At 37.9% G+C, this 25,007-nt stretch overlaps 1 protein-coding gene across 1 annotated transcript in view; it reads right to left on the bottom strand.

The window, feature by feature from the left end:
- Window positions 1–25,007, bottom strand: part of RIOK1 (RIO kinase 1) — a 100,307-nt gene that overhangs the window by 36,802 nt on the left and 38,498 nt on the right. The window contains exons 10-13 of the mRNA XM_053714716.1: window positions 21,602–21,739; window positions 10,047–10,150; window positions 6,737–6,843; window positions 6,179–6,244 (exon numbers count right to left, since the gene is read on the bottom strand). Of these exons, the coding sequence (XP_053570691.1) occupies window positions 6,179–6,244; window positions 6,737–6,843; window positions 10,047–10,150; window positions 21,602–21,739 (415 nt within the window). The remainder of the gene's footprint in view (window positions 1–6,178; window positions 6,245–6,736; window positions 6,844–10,046; window positions 10,151–21,601; window positions 21,740–25,007) is intronic.

Genomic DNA, 25,007 nt, shown 5'->3' with positions numbered 1-25,007 from the left:
TGCTTGACTGGCAAGTGGGAACTCATCATTATTGCCGGTCCTCTGTGGAGCAAGCCACTCTGGGGGATGTCTCCCTGGCATATCTACCACATGTCTCAAACATGAGATCGGTGAGGGCTCTAGGCCTTAATATGTTATTTAGCGAACCACTAAAGGCCTGGCATCAGGCTCATAAGTTCCTCAAGAAATCTTGTCATGCCTCAAGCTACCTGCCTATTATCAAGAATCCAGATTTCCCGGCAGGTTCGGAAACCCAACCTTTCATGGTTTGGGAGCGGAAAGGACTGACCTCACTTAAACAATTATTAACCCCGCTAACAAAAGAGGTTAAAACCTTTGGTGCTTTACAGAGAGAGTTCGGGATACCGAGAACACATTTCTTTGCCTTTCTGCAGGTACGTCACTACATCAACTCTTTAATTCGGAGCACACCTGAATTTTGGGAGAGTTCCCCCTTCCGCATCTCACAAACACTATACACCATGGGTAGGTTCTCCTTATCGGAAATCTATCAAACACTCATACAACATAGAGCACAGAACACAAGGGATTCGATACAGACAGGGTGGTCCCGTATGGGAATTGAGGGTATTACTTGGGAAGACATAAGAAGAGGCCTCGAAAGAACCAAATCAGCCACATTGTCCGCCATGTACAGGGAGTCTCAGACACGTTTCCTCCATAGGGCCTATCTCACACCAAGAACATTAGCCAAATGGGCGCCTACACACCCCAACCAATGTGTGAAGTGTGCAGCAGAGGCACCTACTCTCTTACATTATATGTGGGAGTGTCCGTCAGTCAGACAGTACTGGAATAAAATACAATATTGGATCAATAAGTCCTTACAGATACACCTCACGCTTAGCCCAGAAACTATTCTATTTTTGAATTGGGAAACACAACATAGGCAACAAGACGCAATATTGAGCCTGGTAATTCTATTAGCTAGAAAATGTATCTTAAAAAAGTGGACAGTAAGGAGGGGTCCTTCCTTTGTGGGCTTTAGGAACCTACTTAGAACACAAATATTCACGGAACAAATGGATGTTAGGATGGATATTCAGAACAGGCTGGGTTTATTTTTGCGCAAATGGCGTAGACTCATACTTACATTCGAGTTGGAGATTCAGAGACTTATTCTGATCCCCTTTAGAGACTCAGTTCTTTTCATAGAAGCGGGACTGAGAGGGGAGTGGGCACATTTATTTTAAAACGACAATTGTCTCATAGGGGACCTGATTCCCCCCCCTCTCCTCCCCCACCTCCTACAGTCTCCCCCCCCCCCCCCCACTCTCCCCTCTTCTCTTTTTTTTTTTTTTTTTTTTCTCCTCCGCCGGGCCTCAAGGATTTATTTATTTAGGTTATTAGTTAGAATAGGTTACTTAAGGTTTAGTTGTAGGTATGTTTAAAAGAAAATGGAAAAAGATTATGTCGGGGAAGTGCAATCACTCAGACCAAGTAAATATCATGTAAGATAAGAACGTAGTGTGGAACTAGAGGCGGAAAGATATAGGCAGGATGATACTTCCAAGGAAGTGATAATGCATCCACTGCCTCCGCCTGAGGATCCCGGGATCTGGACAGATACCTGGGAAGTTTCTTGTTTAGATGAGAAGCCATCAGATCTATTTCTGGAAGTTCCCACATTTGAACAATCTGAAGAAATACCTCTGGGTGAAGAGACCATTCGCCCGGATGCAACGTTTGGCGACTGAGATAATCCGCTTTCCAATTGTCCATACCTGGGATATGAACCGCAGAGATTAGACAGGAGCTGGATTCCGCCCAAACCAAAATTCGAGATACTTCTTTCATAGCCAGAGGACTGTGAGTCCCTCCTTGATGATTGATGTATGCCACAGTTGTGACATTGTCTATCTGAAAACAAATGAACAACTCTCTCTTGAGAAGAGGCCAAGACTGAAGAGCTCTGAAAATTGCACGGAGTTCCAAAATATTGATCGGAAATCTCACCTCCTGAGATTCCCAAACCCCTTGTGCCGTCAGATACCCCCACACAGCTCCCCAACCTGTAAGACTTGCATCTGTTGAGATTATAGTCCAGGTCGGAAGAACAAAGAAGCCCCCTGAACTAAACGATGGTGATCTGTCCACCATGTCAGAGAGTGTTGTAAAATCGGTTTAAAGATATTAATTGAGATATCTTTGAGTAATCCCTGCACCATTGGGTCAGCATACAGAGCTGAAGAGGTCGCATGTGAAAACGAGCAAAGGAGATCGCATCTGATGCGGCAGTCCTAAGACCCAACATTTCCATGCATAAGGCTACCAAAGGGAATGATTGTGACTGAAGGTTTTGACAAGCTGATATCAATGTTAAACTTCTCTTGTCTGACAAGGACAGAGTCATAGACACTGAATTTATCTAGAAACCTAAAAAGGTTACCCTTGTCTGAGGAATCAATGAACTGAATGGTAAATTGATCCTCCAACCATGAAATTGAAGAAACAACACAAGTCGATTCGTATGAGATTCTTCGAAAATGAGAAGACTGAGCAAGTACCAAGATATCGTCCAAATAAGGAAATACCAAAACCCTATTCTCTGATTACAGAAAAAAGGGGCACCGAGAACCTTTGAAAAAAATTCTTGGAACTGAGGCTAGGCCAAACGGTAGAGCCACAAAACTGGTAATGCTTGTCTAAAAAGAGAATCTCAGACACTAAAAGTGATCTGGATGAATCGGAATATGCAGATACACATCCTGTAAATCTATTGTAGACATATAATGCCCTTGCTAAACAAAAGGCAGGATAGTCCTACAGTAACCATCTTGAATGTTGGTATCCTAACATAACGATTCAATAATGACAGATCCGGAACTGGTCTGAAGGAATTGACCTTCTTTGGTACAAATGAAGAGATAAAATAAAACCCCAGCCCCTGTTCCAGAACTGGAACTGGCATAAATACTCCAGCCAACTCTAGATCTGAAACACATTACAGAAATGCTGAGCCTTTGCTGTGTTAACTGGGACACGGGAAAGAAAAGAATCTCTTAGCAGGAGGCCTTAACTTGAAGCCAATTCTGTACCTTTCTGAAACAATGTTTCTGAAACCAGAGATTAAGAACGGAATTGATCCAAATTTCTTTGAAGAAAACGTAATCTGCCCCATACCAGCTGAGCTGGAATAAGGGCCGCACCTTCATAGGTACTTAGGAGCTGGCTATAGGTTTCTATAAGGCTTGGATATATTCCAAACTGGAAATAGTTTCCAAACTGATACCGCTCCTGAGGATGAAGGATCAGGCTTTTGTTCCTTGTAAGGAAAGGAACTAAAATGATTATTTACCCTGGAAAGAAAGGGAAAGCAAAGATGACTTAGAAGACATGTCAGCATTCCAAGTTTAATCCATAAAGCTTCTCTAGCTAAAATAGCTAGAGACATATACCTGACATCAACTCTAATGATATCAAAAGATGGTATCACCAATAAAATTATTAGCATGTTATAGAATAATAATAATGCTATAAAATTATGATCTGTTACTTGTTTCTCTAAAGCTTCTAATCAAAAAGTTGAAGCTGCAGCAACATCCGCTAAAAATATAGCAGGTCTAAGAAGATTACCTGAACATAAGTAAGCTTTTCTTAGAAAGGATTCAATTTTCCTATCTAAAGGATCCTTAAATGAAGTACTATCTGCCGTAGGAATAGTAGTACATTAGCAGGAGTAGAGATAGCCCCATAACCTTAGGGATTTTTGTCTCAAAAAACTCTAATCTGTCAGATGGCACAGGATATAATTTGCTTAAACGTCTAGAAGGAGTAAATAAATTACCCAAATTATTCCATTCCCTGGAAATTACTTCAGAAATAGCATCAGGGAGATAAAACACTTCTGGAATAACTACAGGAGATCTAAAAACCTTATTTAAACGTTTACATTTAGAATCAAGAGGACCAGAATCCTCTATTTCTAATGCAAATAACACTTCTTTAAGTAAAGAACGAATAAATTCCATCTTGAACAAATACAAAGATTTATCAGCATCAACCTCTGAGACAGAAACCTCTGAACCAGAAGAACCATTATCAGTATCAGAATGATGATGTTCATTTAAAAATTCATCTGAAAAAAGAGAAGTTTTAAAAGACTTTTATGTATACTAGAAGGAGAAATAACAGACATAGCCTTCTTAATGGATTTAAAAAATAAAATCTCTTATGTTATCAGGAACACTCTGAAAATTAGATGTTGACGGAACAGCAACAGGTAATGTAACAGTACTAAAGGAAATTTTATCTGCATTAATAAGTTTGACATGACATGCAATACAAATAACAGCTGGAGAAACAGATACCAAAAGTTTATAGGAGATATACTTAGCTTGGTAGCTCCAGCACTGTGCAGTGACTTTCCTGAAGTAACTTCTGACTCAGTTGCAACGTGGAACATCTTGCAATATGTAAAAGAAAAAAACAACATATAAAGCAAAATTGATCAAATTCCTTAAATGACAGTTTCAGGAATGGGAAAAAATGCCAAAGAACAAGCTTCTAGCAACCAGAAGCAATAAAAAATGAGACTTAAATAATGTGGAGACAAAAGTGACGCCCATATTTTTTCGCGCCAAATAAGACGCCCACATTATTTGGCGCCTAAATGCTTTTTGGCGCCAAAAATGACGCCACATCCGGAACGCCGACATTTTTGGCGCAAAATAACGTCAAAGAATGACGCAACTTCCGGCGACACGTATGACGCCGGAAACGGAAATAGAATTTTTGCGCCAAAAAAGTCCGCGCCAAGAATGACGCAATAAAATGAAGCATTTTCAGCCCCCGCGAGCCTAACAGCCCACAGGGAAAAAGTCAAATTTTAAGGTAAAAAATGTTAAATTAAAATGCATTATCCCAAATATGAAACTGACTGTCTGAAAAATAAGGAAAGTTGAACATTCTGAGTCAAGGCAAATAAATGTTTGAATACATATATTTAGAACTTTATAAACAAAGTGCCCAACCATAGCTAGGAGTGTCACAGAAAATAAGACTTACTTACCCCAGGACACTCATCTACATATAGCAGATAGCCAAACCAGTACTGAAACGAGAATCAGCAGAGGTAATGGTATATATAAGAGTATATCGTCGATCTGAAAAGGGAGGTAAGAGATGAATCTCTACGACCGATAACAGAGAACCTATGAAATAGACCCCTTAGAAGGAGATCACTGCATTCAAATAGGCAATACTCTCCTCACATCCCTCTGACATTCACTGCACGCTGAGAGGAAAACCGGGCTCCAACTTGCTGCGGAGCGCATATCAACGTAGAATCTAGCACAAACTTACTTCACCACCTCCATTGGAGGCAAAGTTTGTAAAACTGAATTGTGGGTGTGGTGAGGGGTGTATTTATAGGCATTTTAAGGTTTGGGAAACTTTGCCCCTCCTGGTAGGAATGTATATCCCATACGTCACTAGCTCATGGACTCTTGCTAATTACATGAAAGAAAGTGTATTTATATAACTGTGTTGGTTGTGCAAAACTAGGGAATGGGTAATAAAGGGATTATCTATCTTTTAAATAATAAACATTCTGGTGTAGACTGTCCCTTTAAGCCTCAATCAGGACCATTAAATACCGCTCCACTTGTAATCTGGCCCAAAATGTTTAATTTTGATTAATTTAATATAAATTACTGGGGGGGGTCTAATATTAACTGTTGGAATGTATTAAATTGTTTACAAATAAATTATTTACCTTAATTTTATTATTTGAAATAGCTGTTTTTGCTGGTTACATCCCCACCTATACTGAATATTTCAATAGTTAAAACCTAAACAAACAACAATATTTAGAAGAAATCACACTCCCAGTGGGGGGATGGACAGAAAGATACTAAGGCTAGAGTTCCTTCACCAGGAAATTTACCAGAGCCAGCAACATTTGACACTGTGACTTTCTTCTGCTTTTTTGCCTCTCTAGTTAGTGTGGGACAAGCACAATTTTATACCAAAGCAAGAACTGTTTAGTGTCCCTTTAAGTATCAAAACATGACTCTATAAGAGTTCAGTCATTATTATATCAAGAGTGTGGAGAAAGAGGAAGACAGAGGGAGCCAAAGAGAGAGTGCAAAAGAATGGTTTTAGTCAATGTTAGGGTAGACTTCTATTCAACGGGAGGCTTATTAAGACATTTTACCTCTTCATCAACCTTATCTTGACTGGATCGCTCTTCCTCTGTTCTCTGAGTTGCTATCTGCATTGCCTGTAATATAAATATGGTTTTCATTGAAGTCAACAAGAAGAATAAGAATTATTATTATATACATAAATAAGCGTATAGGATGACTCCAAAATGTTTATTAGACCTTTTCCAATGCTTATTAGATCTGTTTTGTGACTGGGGCATCTTTCTCAATAAAATCCTAAATGGTTGCAACCTATGGAAAGTGGTGTACAGGAAACAAGATGGCAGCAGCAGTTTTGTGGTGCATATTCATTTTAGAGTGTTTGGGAGGTAATTGTGATGATGTGCTATACGAGTCATGAGACTGCATTTCAGGATTCCTGGTATTCAAACAACATTTCTGAAGCCAAAAGTTGAACAAAGCCTTTCAAAACACCGATAGTACTAAATTAAATGCTCCATGCAACTACTGACATCTAGTGGCTATAAAAATATTAAGATTCGAGGAACAAAATATACATTTTAATTACATTTGCCAACTTTCCAAAATGTCTAAAATAATTGTTTTACCTTTTCCAGATAAGCATCCATGTTATCTTTTGTAATCGATGGGTCTGTAATGAACTCAAACAGCTCCCGTACTGTCATCACGGCAACATCATACTTCACAAAGAAATCTGCAGGTTAACAGAGGTTTGGGAAGAATGTACCATGCCACTACTCATAAGTATTTACACATCTCAGCTTAACATAAAACATTAAATTTAAAGGGATATAAAAGTGCAATAAAATATAGAACATTTTATAATCACACTATTGCTATGTTTAGATGGTTCGAGTTAGCTCCAGAGCAGAAATACACTACTAGGTGCTTGCTAAACACATCTGGTGAGGGAATAACAAGAGACAAATTTGTGTAACCTAAAATGACCGGCTAAGGATATGTACATAGACTTTTCAACAAAGAATACCAAGGGAACAAAGTAAATGTGAAAAAGTGAAATTAAAGGGACAGTCTAGGCCAAAATAAACTTTCATGATTCAGATAGAGCATGTAACTTTCCAATTTACTTTTATCACCAATTTTGCTTTGTTCTCTTGGTATTCTTAGTTGAAAGCTTAACCTAGGAGGTTCATATGCTAATTTCTTAGACCTTGAAGCCCACCTCTTTCAGATTGCATTTTAACAGTTTTTCACCACTAGAGGGTGTTAGTTCACGTATTTCATATAGATAACACTGTGCTCGTGCACAAGAAGTTATCTGGGAGCAGGCACTGATTGGCTAGACTGCAAGTCTGTCAAAAGAACTGAAAAAAGGGGCAGTTTGCAGAGGCTTAGATACAAGATAATCACAGTGGTTAAACATATATTATTATAACTGTGTTGGTTATGCAAAACTGGGAAATGGGTAATAAAGGGATTATCTATCTTTTAAAACAATAAAAATTCTGGTGTAGACTGTCCCTTTAAAAGTGTCTTAAAATGATATGATCTGAATCATGCAAGTTTTATTTTTACTTTAAATATTGTTTTTGCAAATGTCTTGGGTGGTAACATTAAGCAATTCATTTCCTTTCAATTATTTTTAATTATAATTATTATATGGAAATAATAATACTAGAACACTCGCCTCATACACTATCTAACAGCCCATCAACTGTGCTGACTCAATACTCAAACTTTCTATCACATTTAAAAGATATTTTATTTTGCATGAAAGAAAAAAAAAAGGACTAATTAATTGCAGAAAATTTAATTTTGATGAGGGAAAGGAGTCAAACCCACGTGAAGCAGAAAAAATATAGAGCCCTGTGCAGAAATCATTTGTTGTAGCTCACTTCTAGGAAATGTTATAGTTCTGCAAAGGTGGTATAATACACTGAAATACCAAACAATGAATCTGTTTGAGAGAAGTAAAAATGTTTTCATATTCTAATACTGTATTTGGACAGGGATCAAATTGTGTATTAATTTTCCAAGTACCCTACCACCTATGACACTGATGAGCTATAATAGCAGGTCACACATGGTGGTGATTAGGATGGGACTGGGACAGCAATGTCATTAAACTGCAAGCAATATTGCATAGGGCACATTATGTTACTTGCGACAATAAGAACCAAGGGAAATTTCTTCAGGCTATATCCAGGTGAAATTCCATCAGTGAACATTTACAACACACCTTCAAATGCATCAAAAGCATTTTGTTCTCAAAGAGCATTTACCATGTGTAAAACATAAGCACAATCTAACTAGCTAGTGTAGTAAATATTCTATTAGATATACACTATATGGCCAAAAGTATATGGACACCTAAACTCAAGACTGCCATATTAATAACCCCTTTCTGGCTATAACAGCGGCAACTCTTCTGGGAAGAGAATTTAAGCCCATTCAGCCAAAAGAGTATTCGTGAGGTCAGGAACTGATGTTGGACCAGGTGGTCTGGCTTGTAAGTAGTGTTCCGTTTATCAAAAAGGTGTTCCATAGGTTTGAGGTAAGAACTCTGTGCAGGCCAGTTCCACCACACCAAATTCGTCAAACCATATCCTCATGGATTTTGCTTTGTGCACAGAAGCACAGTCATGTTGGAACAAGAAATAGCCTTTCCCAAACAATTGCCATGAAGTTGAAAGCACCCAAATTCTCATAAGCCTGCCAGATAGTGAAGCGTTATTGATCGCTACAGAGAACACGTTTCCACTGCTCCAGAGTCTAGTGGCGGTGTGCGTCACACCACTCCAGCAGATGCTTGGCATTTTTGATGCGAGGCTTGTGTACAACTACTTTGCCACGGAAACCCAATTTATGAAGCTTCTGACACACAGTTCTTGTGCTGATGTTGTTTCAGAGGCAGTCTGGAACTTTGTAGACAGGAAAGCAATAGAAAAAGCGATTTTTACGACTTCAGTCTTGGCGGTCCCACTCTTTGAGTTTGCATAGTTTACTACTTTGTGGCTGGGCTGTTGTTGCTCCTAGACTCTTTCACTTCACGGTAGCAGAACTTACAATTTACTACAACAGATCTAGTAGGGAAGAAATTTCTTGAACTGTCGTGTGACAGAGGTGGCATCAAAAATAAGTAGGGTTATCCACATACATGTGGCCATATATGGTATCAGTAGACTTTGCATGATGAAGTTATATTTTTTAATACCATGTATGTGTATTTTATATAAAAACACATTTCCATGGAATTCTGGGCTAGAAAAGCCCAGGGCACAAATATAATCACATTCAGTGTTCTCCCCAGAAAATGTTGCCAGCTTTGTGGCATTATAAAGTAGCTGCTGGAGGCAGTGTAATATTTTGTAATATTATAACATTTTCAGATATTTATAAATATTAACCAAATTTTAGCTTAATAATTGCTTAAAATGTAGCTTGGTAGTCAGTAAAATCTCAGGGTAGAAAAAAAACAACATTTTTAATTAAAAAAATGCTTTTTATGCTTTCTTTGAGGAAAAATCTATCCAACAATAGTTTTTATATTTAAGAAACATAGTCCAAAGGTTTCACGAAATAAGGGTTTGTTCTTAATTTGTGTCTGCAGAGATAACAAGCAAGACCTCATTCCCCTTGCGCCTCTGCAAATCTACGTACACAGAGCCACACAGAAGATTGTTTGAAGTGGAATAGATCTGCACCATGAGCTAACAGTAACAATTAATTAAAGCTTTTTGAGCAGAAGACAGTGGATCTGGATGATGTATTCTGTCATTTTTTTTTTAAATGGACTAATACCATTACACATTATTGCCATGTTGCAGGGACCAGCTAACCCTGACAACATATATACTTACATACTCACAATGGCGCTGTTTTTGAAGAAAAGAAGATCATCAGAAAAATGAAGAGAGAGAAATGCTGCGGACTCACCATTCACATTGGAGCAGTCTTTCCTTAGAAACTCTAAGGCATGAGGGTGATCATGCTCCACTGACTGAGACACGTCTATTATATACGCCTTTCCATTGTGATAACTGTATTTCATCAGGAAGAGAGAAGGGGACAAATATAACAGCAATTGGTTCAGCAGTAAAATCCATAGAAAAGTATGAGAGAAAGACATTGGTTCTATATTTAATCACTTTTTCTTCAGTCAGACCTCTGATTTACTGGAGCTGCGCATTAAAGACTGATCTAAACAGTGGCTGAGTACAGGTGGTTTAATCATACTGACAGCTGCTACCTTATATCCAATACACCGTGGTAAGATACAAATGAGAGTTTAAAGGGGACATAACACCATAAAAGGTTTCTTTCATGATTCAGATAGAACATAGAACTTTCCAACTTACTTAAATTATCACATTTCTATGTTTTCCTGTTATCCTTTGTTGAAAAGCAGGAAAGTAAGTTTAGGAGTGTGCACGTGTCTGCAGTACTATAAGGCAGCAGTTTTGCAACCTATCTAGATAACCTATCTAGATATCTCTTCAAGAAAGGATACCAATAGAACAAAGCAAATGTAATAATAGAAGTAAATTGGAAACTTTTTTAACATTGTATTCTCTATCTAAATTATGAAAGAAAAATTTGGGCTTTCATGTCCCTTTAAGCGAGACACCCCTCTATATAGCCTTAAACAATTACTACTTTATGCTCTACATGAGCTTTCTTAAATGTTCATTAAATCATTCTTGAAAACTTTACACTCCCTGCTGCTGTGGAATTCGCTAAATTGGTGGAAATGCAGGCCAGACGTATCAGAACTTTTCATCAAAAATAGTTTTGTGAATTTAAAATACATATTAAAGTTATTCAATAAAATATTAAAGAATATAGCAAGATAGTTTTAATCTCAAACTAAAGGTTTAGCTTTAGGAGAGACCTTAGTACTAGCATGATAATTAGCTTTATTTTGTGGGATGAAAGATTCAGAAGTCTATTGCTTTCAGTAGAAATCATCTCAAGCCCATTTAAGCTTTTGATTCCATTTCAGTAAATATGGAGAGGATATTGTGGCTTAGCGTAGATTAATGATTCTTGGCTGTGATTTTCAAGAATTCTTATACATTTCAGGTAAAAATCAGGTATTTTAAATGTACTTTTAATGTGCGTTTCTTTTCATGGCTGTTTCTGCCCTGAATAAAATGGCATTACACTTAGGCTAGCTCTATTTACAATGATGTTAAACTGCACTAAACACCTCATCCATTACACTGGATACAAATAACATGCCCACCTATTACTGACTGGCATTGTTCCCTAAACACGTAAGCTCAAACCATATTATATTAAAACAGATTAACTGTTTTTTTTTGTCTGTTTGTTTTTGTTAAAGGGACAGTCTAGTCAAAACTAAACTTTCATGATTCAGGTAGGGCATGCAATTTTAAACAACTTTCCAATTTACTTTTATCATCAAATTTGCTTTGTTCCCTTGGTGGTATTTTTGAAAAGCTAAACCTAGCTAGGCTAAAACTGATTTCTAAACAGTTGAAAACCGCCTCCTAGCTCAGAGCATTTTGAAAGTTTTTCACAGTTAGACTGTGCTAGTTCACATGTGTCATATAGATAACATTGTGCTCACTCCCGTGAAGTTATTTAGGAGTCTTCACTGATTGACTACACTGCATGTCTGTCAAAGGCACTTAGATAAGGAGGCTGTCTGCAAAAGCTTAGATACAAGGTAATCACAGAGATAAAAAGTGTATTAATATAACTGTGTTGGTTATGCAAAAACGGGGAATGGGTAATAAAGGGATTATCTATCTTTTTAAATAAGAAAATTTTTGGTGTAGACTGTCCCTTTAAATGTGTGAGCAGAGGATCTATCTGTTAAGTATATAGACGACCCCAGAACACCTGTGGCAGGCTTGTGACTAACTCCTTTACTGGGAATGATTCTGTCATTGCCCAATTCTCCAATCTCTGTCTTTCTCTAGAAGCTCTCTGAGGGGAAAATTAGCCCCTTCAATGAACAATCTGGAGCACCTCAATTCTTCACCCACCTCCTATGCAGGCAAAGATTAGACTAGAATACCAGAGAGGTGGGAGGGATTAAGTGTTCTTAGATCTTTGGGAATATCTGCATCCTCCTAGTGGCCAGGAGTTGAATTTCCAGGACTAATAAAATTAAAAATGTCAGGTAAGCATACATTTGGTTTTTTAATCGTATATTATTTTTTTTGAGTGGCACTCCTTAAAGGGACATGAAACCCAACGATTTTCTTTTATGATTCAGAAAGAGAATACAATTTAAAAAACTTTCCAATTTACTTCTATGTTATATTTTGCTTTGTTCACTTTATATCCTTTGTTGAAAAGCATACCTAGGTAGGCTCAAGAGCTGGCAGCTAGCTACTGATTTGTGACTGCACGTATATGCCTCTTGTCATTGGCTCACCTGATGAGTTCAGCCAGGTCCCAGTAATTTTGATACTCCTCAAATAAAGGATACCAGGAGAATGAAGCAAAATTGATAATAGAAATAAACTGGAAAGCTGTTTACAATTGTATGCTCTGACTTGTGGGTTTTACGTCCCTTTAAGGTTGCATGTGAATGGAGATGGAGGCGCCCTCCTCTGGCACAAATTTTTATTTTATTCTTATAATATTAATATCCTCATCATCATCACACTTCATTATCGCCAACTACCCCTTATTCTATTGTACATTAGTTTACATTAGTAGGCGCTGCTTATTTATTTAACGTTTCCACGTAAAGCGGTTATTTTTCTTGTATACCTTTGTTTCTATTGCACTGTTACTGTGTATATTTCTCGCATTTTCATGCGACTGTTTATAAGTTATCACATATTAAAATGCAATACAAATCTATTACTCTAAAAAAATAAAAATACAAAAATAATAATTTACTTTATGGAGGTGAAGGCAAGATATCCCTAGAGAGGAGTTATGCAAAAGAAAACATTTCTATTAGTTTTAAAAGTGTTAACTTATTTTAAGCAAAAAATATTAACATGATACATTTTTGTTAATTTTGGTGTGAGCTAGAAATTTTGTTTACTTTTATAAACCCTTTAAAGGGCCATGAAACCCAACATTTCTCATTCATGATTCAGATAGAACATACAGTTTCAAACAACTTTCCAATTTACTTCTATTATCAATATGTGCAATCACTAATCAGCAGCTAACTCCCAGCTCCTGAGCCTACCTACGTATGCTTTTTGGCAAAGGATATCAAGAGAACTAAGCAAATTAGATAATAGAAGCAAATTCGAAAGATGTTTAAAATTCTATTTTCTATCTGAACCATGAATGAAAAATATTGGGTTTCATGACTCTTTAAGGAGATTGCAGAGTAAGTGGCCACTAATTTGTTTTATATGAATAATTTGTACAACAAATGTTTCAATCACTATGTTAATGTTTTCTCGCCAATGCTGTTATAAGCCTTGACTATACTAAAAACATAATTTATGTAAGAACTTACCTGATAAATTCATTTCTTTCATATTAGCAAGAGTCCATGAGCTAGTGACGTATGGGATATACATTCCTACCAGGAGGGGCAAAGTTTCCCAAACCTCAAAATGCCTATAAATACACCCCTCACCACACCCACAAATCAGTTTAACGAATAGCCAAGAAGTGGGGTGATAAGAAAAAAAGTGCGAAAGCATATAAATAAGGAATTGGAATAATTGTGCTTTATACAAAAAAAAAAAAAAAAAAAACCATAACCACCACAAAAAGGGTGGGCCTCATGGACTCTTGCTAATATGAAAGAAATGAATTTATCAGGTAAGTTCTTACATAAATTATGTTTTCTTTCATGTAATTAGCAAGAGTCCATGAGCTAGTGACGTATGGGATAATGACTACCCAAGATGTGGATCTTTCCACGCAAGAGTCACTAGAGAGGGAGGGATAAAATAAAGACAGCCAATTCCTGCTGAAAATAATCCACACCCAAAATAAAGTTTAATGAAAACATAAGCAGAAGATTCAAATAGAAACCGCTGCCTGAAGTACTTTTCTACCGAAAACTGCTTCAGAAGAAGAAAACACATCAAAATGGTAGAATTTAGTAAAAGTATGCAAAGAGGACCAAGTTGCTGCTTTGCAAATTTGATCAACTGAAGCCTCATTCCTAAACGCCCAGGAAGTAGAAACTGACCTAGTAGAATGAGCTGTAATCCTTTGAGGCGGAGTTTTACCCGACTCGACATAGGCATGATGAATTAAAGATTTCAACCAAGATGCCAAAGAAATGGCAGAAGCTTTCTGGCCTTTTCTGGAACCGGAAAAGATGACAAATAGACTAGAAGTCTTTCGGAAAGACTTAGTAGCTTCAACATAATATTTCAAAGCTCTAACAACATCCAAAGAATGCAACGATTTCTCTTTAGAATTCTTAGGATTAGGACATAATGAAGGAACCACAATTTCTCTACTAATGTTGTTGGAATTCACAACCTTAGGTAAAAATTCAAAAGAAGTTCGCAACACCGCCTTATCCTGGTGAAAAATCAGAAAAAGAGATTCACAAGAAAGAGCAGATAATTCAGAGACTCTTCTGGCAGAAGAGATGGCCAAAAGGAACAAAACTTTCCAAGAAAGTAATTTAATGTCCAATGAATGCATGGGTTCAAAAGGAGGAGCTTGAAGAGCCCCCAGAACCAAATTCAAACTCCAAGGAGGAGAAATTGACTTAATGACAGGTTTTATACGAACCAAAGCTTGTACAAAACAATGAATATCAGGAAGATTAGCAATCTTTCTGTGAAAAAAAAACAGAAAGAGCAGAGATTTGTCCTTTCAAGGAACTTGCGGACAAACCTTTATCTAAACCATCCTGAAGAAACTGTAAAATTCTCGGAATTCTAAAAGAATGCCAGGAAAAATGATGAGAAAGACACCAAGAAATATAAGTCTTCCAGACTCTATAATATATCTCTCTAGATACAGATTTACGAGCCTGTAACATAGTATTAATCACAGAGTCAGAGAAACCTCTTTGACCAAGAATCAAGCGTTCAATCTCCATACCTTTAAATTTAAGGATTTGAGATCCTGATGGAAAAAAGGACCTTGCGACAGAAGGTCTGGTCTTAACGGAAGAGTCCACGGTTAGCAAGAGGCCACCCGGACAAGATCCGCATACCAAAACCTGTGAGGCCATGCTGGAGCTACCAGCACAACAAACGAGCATTCCTTCAGAATCTTGGAGATTACTTTTGTAAGAAGAACTAGAGGCGGAAAGATATAGGCAGGATGATACTTCCAAGGAAGTGACAATGCATCCACTGCTTCCGCTTGAGGATCCCGGGATCTGGACAGATACCTGGGAAGTTTCTTGTTTAGATGAGAAGCCATCAGATCTATTTCTGGGAGTTCCCACATTTGAACAATCTGAAGAAATACCTCTGGGTGAAGAGACCATTCGCCCAGATGCAACGTTTGGCGACTGAGATAATCCGCTTCCCAATTGTCTATACCTGGGATATGAACCGCAGAGATTAGACAGGAGCTGGATTCCGCCCAAACCAGAATTCGAGATACTTCTTTCATAGCCAGAGGACTGTGAGTCCCTCCTTGATGATTGATGTATGCCACAGTTGTGACATTGTCTGAAAACAAATGAACGACTCTCTCTTCAGAAGAGGCCAAGACTGAAGAGCTCTGAAAATTGCACGGAGTTCCAAAATATTGATCGGTAATCTCACCTCCTGAGATTCCCAAACCCCTTGTGCCGTCAGAGACCCCCACACAGCTCCCCAACCTGTAAGACTTGCATCTGTTGAGATTATAGTCCAGGTCGGAAGAACAAAAGAAGCCCCCTGAATTAAACAATGGTGATCTGTCCACCACGTCAGAGAATGTCTTACAATCGGTTTTAAAGATATTAATTGAGATATCTTTGTGTAATCCCTGCACCATTGGTTCAGCATACAGAGCTGAAGAGGTCGCATGTGAAAACGAGAAAAGGGGATCGCGTCCGATGCAGCAGTCATAAGACCTAGAATTTCCATGCATAAGGCTACCGAAGGGAATGATTGTGACTGAAGGTTTCAACAAGCTGAAATCAATTTTAGACGTCTCTTGTCTGTCAAAGACAGAGTCATGGACACTGAATCTATCTGGAAACCCAAAAAGGTTACCCTTGTCTGAGGAATCAATGAACTTTTCAGTGAATTGATCCTCCAACCATGATCTTGAAGAAACAACACAAGTCGATTCGTATGAGATTCTGCTAAATGTGAAGACTGAGCAAGTACCAAGATATCGTCCAAATAAGGAAATACCACAATACCCTGTTCTCTGATTACAGACAGAAGGGCACCGAGAACCTTTGTAAAAATTCTTGGAGCTGTAGCTAGGCCAAACGGCAGAGCCACAAACTGGTAATGCTTGTCCAGGAAAGAGAATCTCAGAAACTGATAGTGATCTGGATGAATCGGAATATGCAGATATGCATCCTGTAAATCTATTGTAGACATATAATGCCCTTGCTGAACAAAAGGCAGGATAGTCCTTATAGTTACCATTTTGAATGTTGGTATCCTTACATAACGATTCAATATTTTTAGATCCAGAACTGGTCTGAAGGAATTCTCCTTCTTTGGTACAATGAAGAGATTCGAATAAAACCCCAGCCCCTGTTCCAGAACTGGAACTGGCATAATTACCCCAGCCAACTCTAGATCTGAAACACATTTCAGAAATGCTTGAGCTTTCACTGGGTTTACTGGGACACGGGAAAGAAAAAATCTCTTTGCAGGAGGTCTTATCTTGAAACCAATTCTGTACCCTTCTGAAACAATGTTCTGAATCCAAAGATTGTGAACAGAATTGATCCAAATTTCTTTGAAAAAACGTAATCTGCCCCCTACCAGCTGGGCTGGAATGAGGGCCGCACCTTCATGTGGACTTAGAAGCTGGCTTTGCTTTTCTAGAAGGCTTGGATTTATTCCAGACTGGAGATGGTTTCCAAACTGAAACTGCTCCTGAGGATGAAGGATCAGGCTTTTGTTCTTTGTTGAAACGAAAGGAACGAAAACGATTATTAGCCCTGTTTTTACCCTTAGATTTTTTATCCTGTGGTAAAAAAGTTCCTTTCCCTCCAGTAACAGTTGAGATAATAGAATCCAACTGAGAACCAAATAATTTATTACCCTGGAAAGAAAGGGAAAGTAGAGTCGATTTAGAAGACATATCAGCATTCCAAGTTTTAAGCCATAAAGCTCTTCTAGCTAAAATAGCTAGAGACATAAACCTGACATCAACTCTGATAATATCAAAAATGGCATCACAGATAAAATTATTAGCATGTTGAAGAAGAATAATAATATTATGAGAATCATGATCTGTTACTTGTTGCGCTAAAGTTTCCAACCAAAAAGTTGAAGCTGCAGCAACATCAGCCAATGATATAGCAGGTCTAAGAAGATTACCTGAACACAGATAAGCTTTTCTTAGAAAGGATACAATTTTCCTGTCTAAAGGATCCTTAAAGGAAGTACCATCTGCCGTAGGAATAGTAGTACGTTTAGCAAGGGTAGAAATAGCCCCATCAACTTTAGGGATTTTGTCCCAAAACTCTAATCTGTCGGACGGTACAGGATATAATTGCTTAAAACGTTTAGAAGGAGTAAATGAATTACCCAAATTATTCCATTCTCTGGAAATTACTTCAGAAATAGCACCAGGAACAGGAAAAACTTCTGGAATAACCACAGGAGATTTAAAGACCTTGTCTAAACGTTTAGATTTAGTATCAAGAGGACCAGAATCCTCAATGTCTAATGCAATTAGGACTTCTTTAAGTAAAGAACGGATAAATTCCATTTTAAATAAATATGACGATTTATCAGCATCAACCTCTGAGACAGAATCCTCTGTATCAGAAGAATCATTAGAATCAGAATGATGATGTTCATTTAAAAATTCATCTGTATAAAGAGAAGTTTTAAAAGACTTTTTATGTTTACCAGAAGGAGGAATAACAGACATAGCCTTCTTAATGGATTCAGAAACAAAATCTCTTATGTTATCAGGAACACTCTGAACATTAGATGTTGATGGAACTGCAACAGGTAATGGTACTTTACTAAAGGAAATATTTTCTGCATTAACAAGTTTGTCATGACATTTAATACAAACAACAGCTGGAGGAACAACTACTAAAAGTTTACAGCAGATACACTTAGCTTTGGTAGTTCCAGCACCAGGCAGCGATTTTCCAGTAGTATCTTCTGACTCAGCTGCAACGTGTGACATCTTGCAATATGTAATAGAAAAAACAACATATAAAGCAAAATTGATCAAATTCCTTAAATGACAGTTTCAGGAATGGGAAAAAATGCCAGTGAACAAGCTTCTAGCAACCAGAAGCAAAAAATAACGAGACTTAAATAAAGTGGAGACAAAATTGACGCCCACATTATTTGGCGCCTAAATGCTATTAGCGCCAAAAATGACGCCACATCCGGAACGCCGACATTTTTGGCGCGAAAAACGTCAAAAATTACGCAACTTCCGGCGACACGTATGACGCCGGAAACAGAAAAAAAAATTTCGCGCCAAGAAAGTCTGCGCCAAGAATGACGCAATAAAATGAACCATTTTCAGCCCCCGCGAGCCTAACAGCCCACAGGGAAGTCAAATTTTAAGGTAAGATAAAAATGATATATTTAAATGCATTATCCCAAATATGAAACTGACTGTCTGAAATAAGGAAATGTTGAACATCCTGAGTCAAGGCAAATAAATGTTTGAATACATATATTTAGAACTTTATAAAAAAGTGCCCAACCATAGCTTTAGAGTGTCACAGAAAATAAGACTTACTTACCCCAGGACACTCATCTACTTGTTGTAGAAAGCCAAACCAGTACTGAAACGAAAATCAGCAGAGGTAATGGTATATATATATATATAAGAGTATATCGTCGATCTGAAAAGGGAGGTAAGAGATGAATCTCTATGACCGATAACAGAGAACCTATGAAATAGACCCCGTAGAAGGAGATCATTGAATTCAAACAGGCAATACTCTCCTCACATCCCTCTGACATTCACTGCACGCTGAGAGGAAAACCGGGCTCCAACCTGCTGCGGAGCGCATATCAACGTAGAATCTAGCACAAACTTACTTCACCACCTCCATAGGAGGCAAAGTTTGTAAAACTGATTTGTGGGTGTGGTGAGGGGTGTATTTATAGGCATTTTGAGGTTTGGGAAACTTTGCCCCTCCTGGTAGGAATGTATATCCCATACGTCACTAGCTCATGGACTCTTGCTAATTACATGAAAGAAACTGTACATATCAGTAAGGTTTGTTTAACAATGAACCCTATCACACCGGGGAATTATTTGCAGGTTTACAGATGCTCTTAACCCCTTAATGACCGAGGACGTGCAGGGTACGTCCTCAGAAAAAAGGCAGTTAACGCCTGAGGACGTACCCTGCATGTCCTCGGTGTGGAAAGCAGCTGGAAGCGATCCTGCTCGCTTCCAGCTGCTTTCCGGTTATTGCAGTGATGCCTCGATATGGAGGCATCCTGCAATAACCTTAGATGGCCATCCGATGCAGAGAGAGCCACTCTGTGGCCCTCTCTGCACCGGACATCGATGGCCGGTATCGTTGGTGGGTGGGAGCCGGTGTGGGAGGTGGGTGGCGGCCATCGATGGCCCTGGTCATGTGGAGGGGGGCGGGATCGTGGGTGTGGAAGCGCAGGAGCGCGCACGTGCACGAGGGGGGTGGGGACCGCTGCACTACAGAAAAAAATGTGTCCCAAAATAAAAGTGGGACCAGTAATTTTTTTAAAAAAAACCTTAGGCGTTATTTAGGTGGTGGGGGTTGGTCCGTGGGGGGGGGGGGGGGAAAGCTACACTACAGAAAAAATAAAAATAAAATAAAAAAAATAAACATTTGATTGTGCAAATTGGGTACTGGCAGACAGCTGCCAGTACCCAAGATGGCCCCCAATAAGGCAGAGGGGGAGGCTTAGAGAGCTGTTTTGGGGGGGATCAGGGAGGTTGGGGGCTAAGGGGGGATCCTAAACACAGCATATGTAAATATGCTTTTTTTTTTCTTTAAAAAAAAAAAAATCTTTTATTTTAGTACTGGCAGACTTTCTGCCAGTACTTAAGATGGCGGGGACAATAGTGGGGGAGGGAAGGGAGCTGTTTGGGAGGGATCAGGGGGTGGGATGTGTCAGGTGGGAGGCTGAACTCTACACTAAAGCTAAAATTAACCCTGCAAGCTCCCTACACACTACCTAATTAACCCCTTCACTGCTAGCCATAATACACGTGTGATGCGCAGCAGCATTTAGCGACTTTCTAATTACCAAAAAGCAACGCCAAAGTCATATATGTCTGCTATTTCTGAACAAAGGGCATCCCAGAGAAGCATTTACAACCATTTGTGCCATAATTGCACAAGCTGTTTGTAAATAATTTCATTGAGAAACCTAAAATTGTGAAAAAATTAACGTTTTTTTTTAATTTGATCGCATTTGGCGGTGAAATGGTGGCATGAAATATACCAAAATGGGCCTAGATCAATACTTGGGGTTGTCTACTACACTACACTAAAGCTAAAATTAACCCTAGAAACTCCCTACATGCTCACTAATTAACCCCTTCACTGCTGGGCATAATACACGTATTTTGCGCAGGGGCATTTAGCAGCCTTCTAATTACCAAAAAGCAAAGCCAAAGCCATATATGTCTGCTATTTCTGAACAAAGGGGATCCCAGAGAAGCATTTACAACCATTTATGCTATAATTGCATAAGTTGTTTGTAAATAATTTCAGTGAGAAACCTAAAGTTTGTGAAAATATTTGTGAAAAAGTGAACAATTTTTTTTATTTGATCGCATTTGGCGGTGAAATGGTGGCATGAAATATACCAAAATGGGCCTAGATCAATACTTTGGGATGTCTTCTAAAAAAAAATATATACATGTCAATGGATATTCAGGGATTCCTGAAAGATATTAGTGTTCCAATTTAACTAGCGCTAATTTTGAAAAAAAGTGGTTTGGAAATAGCAAAGTGCTACTTGTATTTATGGCCCTATAACTTGCAAAAAAAGCAAAGAAGATGTAAACATTGGGTATTTCTAAACTCAGGACAAAATTTAGAAACTATTTAGCATGGGTGTTTTTTGGTGGTTGTAGATGTGTAACAGATTTTGGGGGTCAAAGTTAGAAAAAATGTGTTTTTTTCCATTTTTTCCTCATATTTTATAATGTTTTTTATAGTAAATTATAAGATATGATGAAAATTATGGTATCTTTTGAAAGTCAATTTAATGGCGAGAAAAACGGTATATAATATGTGTGGGTACAGTAAATGAGGAAGAGGAAAATTACAGCTAAACACGAACACTGCAAAAATGTAAAAATAGCCTTGGTCCCAAACGGACAGAAAATGGAAAAGTGCTGCGGTCATTAAGGGGTTAAATAAAATAGGATTAAAGAGAATTGTAAAGTAGCAGAATACTCACAGCATATTAAATTCACTAAGATCTGCATGAACAAGCCTGGCATCCTGGTACATTTGCCTCATGATCTGAATAACATCCAGGTAAATCTCACGTGCTTTGGAGTCTGATATTTGTGCATTCTTCAACAGAGGAGCAGGCCTAGGAGTGAAACACATAGATATGGCATTAGTATGGTGGCTAATACTTTTTTACAACTTACTGACACATAAATGAAATAAATACTTTTAATAGGTGCATAGACACAATTATCTGGAATAAAGATAAAATGAGCTGTAGTATTGGGATATCTAGATATATGCAAAACACTATGGGCTAGATTACAAGTGGAGCGCTAATTTATTGTGCACCCGCAAACGGACAAATTCACCAATTTACGGACGCACAATAAATAACCAGCCATTACAAGTAGCTTGTTATTGCTACTGCAAGCTCGCGGTAGCAATTAGCGCTCATAAAATTAACCAGAGGCCAGATCTCAGGTTAATTTTATAAATGTCCCCCAATTGTCTCCAAAATACAGTGTGAGGTTCTTTTATAAAAATTAAAAAAAACTGCACTTAGCAGTTATAAGCGGTTAAAAGTGTCAGGTGTGGGTGTTAGAAAAAAAATGGCACTAAAAAATGCCTTTACATTGCGTTCTATGGGAACTGTGTGACCCCAGTAAATATATATGTATATACTTATATATTTATGTGTTAATATGTGTAGATACACATATAAACACAAATATATATACATATATATTTAAAATTGCTGCCCATGGCTGCACGACTTACCCCATTTGTTGCGCTAGGTTCTCATGCCGTGTCTCACGGCATGATAACTAGGCTTCCATTGGAGCCTATGGAAGCGCACACTATTGCATTTGCATTGCAGGCCATTTAAAATACTAGTGCATATTACAAGTGGAGCGCAAAAATCTCGCTCACTCCACTCGTAATCTGGCCCTATATAATTAAAGGGACTATTTTGTTAGAACATGTAATTTTTGCAGTGGTGATTCTAGCAAACTATGGGTTAGATTACTAGTGGCGTGCGAGTGATAAGGGGTTTATCACAGCTCTTTGCGCGCATCAGAAGTATCATGCGTATTACAAGTTGAAAGTAAACGTGTTTGCTTGAGCGCAATTTATTTTAACGTGCACCAGGATAGCATGACTTCAGAGCTCTGGTTAACTGTTACGCAAGTCAAAAAAGTTGCACAAAACACATCAACAGTACATTGAAAAGTACAGTTACACTCATAATAACACTATCTAATAAAAATTATTAAGAAAAAATATTGCACAAAAAAGTTAGAAGGGCTCAAAGATATAAGGCCTCAGGTGTAAAAAAGGACTGCAAAGGGCTTTAACAGAGATACATACATACTCATGTCAAAATATGTATATATGTGTGTGTATATGTATATATATATATATATATATATATATATATATATATATATATGTGTGTGTGTGTGTGTGTGTGTATGTACATATTTGTCTATTTAGAGAGGGAGAGAGAGAGAGAGAGAGAGAGAGAGAGAGAGAGAGAGAGAGAGAGAGAGAGATACACACATGTATTACACATGTATACATATGTAGACATAAATAAGTGCAGTGGAGCCCTTTGCAGTCAAGTAGCTGAAAACATGAAAAATCATATCTATACAATATTTATTTTTAAAGGGACAGTCAAGTCCAAAAAAACCTTTCATGATTGAAATAATGCATGTAATTTTAAACAACTTTCCAATTTACTTTTATCACCAATTTTGCTTTGTTGTTGGTATTCTTAGTTGAAAGCTAAGGGGGCAGTCTGTAGAGGCTTAGATAAAAGGTAATTACAGAGGTAAAACGTGTATTATTATAACTGTGTCTGTTATGCAAAACCTAGGAGGTTCATATGCTAATTTCTTAGACCTTGAAGGCCGCCTCTAATCTAAATGCATTTTAAAAGTTTTTCACCACTAGAGGGCATTAGTTCATATGTTTCATATAGATAACATTAAGCTCATGCACATGAATTTACCATGGAGTGAGCACTGATTGGCTAAAATGCAAGTCTGTCCAAAGAACTGAAATAAGGAGTCAGTCTGCAGAGGCTTAGATACAAGGTAATTACAGAGGTTAAACGTGTATTATTATAACTGTCGGTTATGCAAAACTGCGGAATGGGTAATTAAGGGATTATCTATCTTTTAAAACAACAAAAATTCTGGTGTTGACTGTCCCTTTTTAATAAAGTGTTTAACTATGTATGTAGTGAAAATATTTCACATTCTAAATATATAAAAAAAAAATTGTTTAGTATAGATTTATATTTTACATAAAAAAAACATCATATACAGGTAACCCTCAGTTTACGCCGGGGTTAGGTTCCAGAAGGAATGGTTGTAAATCGAAACTGTTGTAAATTGAAACCCAGTTTATAATGTAAGTCAATGGGAAGTGAGGGAGTTAGGTTCCAGACGCTCTCAAAATTGTCATAAGTAAGACCTAATACATTATTTTTAAAGCTTTGAAATGAAGACCTTAAATGCTAAACAGCATTATAAACCTAATAAAATAATCACACAACACAGACTTTACTTGCATTTTTCTGCAAACGGTTCTTTCTATGCATTCCAATTTGGACTGATTTATAGACAGGAAGATCTTGTTCCTTTGAAATCTGCTCGATAGCTCAGGTATGGTTAAACTGATTAATTTCAGCTTGCATATCTTTGCTGCAACACAAGCGGACAGCTCCACCTACTGGCTATTTTAATCAATGCACTACTTCTCAATGCTTTTCAATAGCAGTTACATGACTGAAAAAAAGGATGTTATTCTGAAAAGGGGCAAATTGAACCGTTGTAAACCGAGGGCCACCTGTATATGTATTTAAGATAAATAGCACACTTGAGAAAATGTGATCGGGTTTGCACACAAGCAATGGTGTTAGATTTTTTTTCTTTCATATAATTGGCAAGAGTCCATGAGCTAGTGACGTATGGGATATACAATCCTACCAGGAGGGGCAAAGTTTCCCAAACCTCAAAATGCCTATAAATACACCCCTCACCACACCCACAATTCAGTTTTACAAACTTAGCCTCCTATGGAGGTGGTGAAGTAAGTTTGTGCTAAGATTTCTACATTGATATGCGCTTCTCAGCATTTTTGAAGCCTGTTTCCTCTCAGAGTACAGTGAATGTCAGAGGGATGTGAAGGGAGTATCCCCTATTGAATGCAATGGTTTTCCTCACGGGGATCTATTTCATAGGTTCTCTGTTATCGGTCGTAGAGATTCATCTCCTACCTCCCTTTTCAGATCGACGATATACTCTCATATTCCATTACCTCTACTGATAACCGTTTCAGTACTGGTTTGGCTATCTGCTTTATGTGGATGGGTGTCTTTTGGTAAGTATGTTTTCATT

This window comes from Bombina bombina, chromosome 5 (genome assembly GCF_027579735.1).
Source record: "Bombina bombina isolate aBomBom1 chromosome 5, aBomBom1.pri, whole genome shotgun sequence".
In the NCBI taxonomy this organism is placed as follows: Eukaryota; Metazoa; Chordata; class Amphibia; order Anura; family Bombinatoridae; genus Bombina; species Bombina bombina.
Note: the sequence above shows the minus strand (reverse complement) of the source record. Positions and strands in the feature narration are given on the sequence as shown.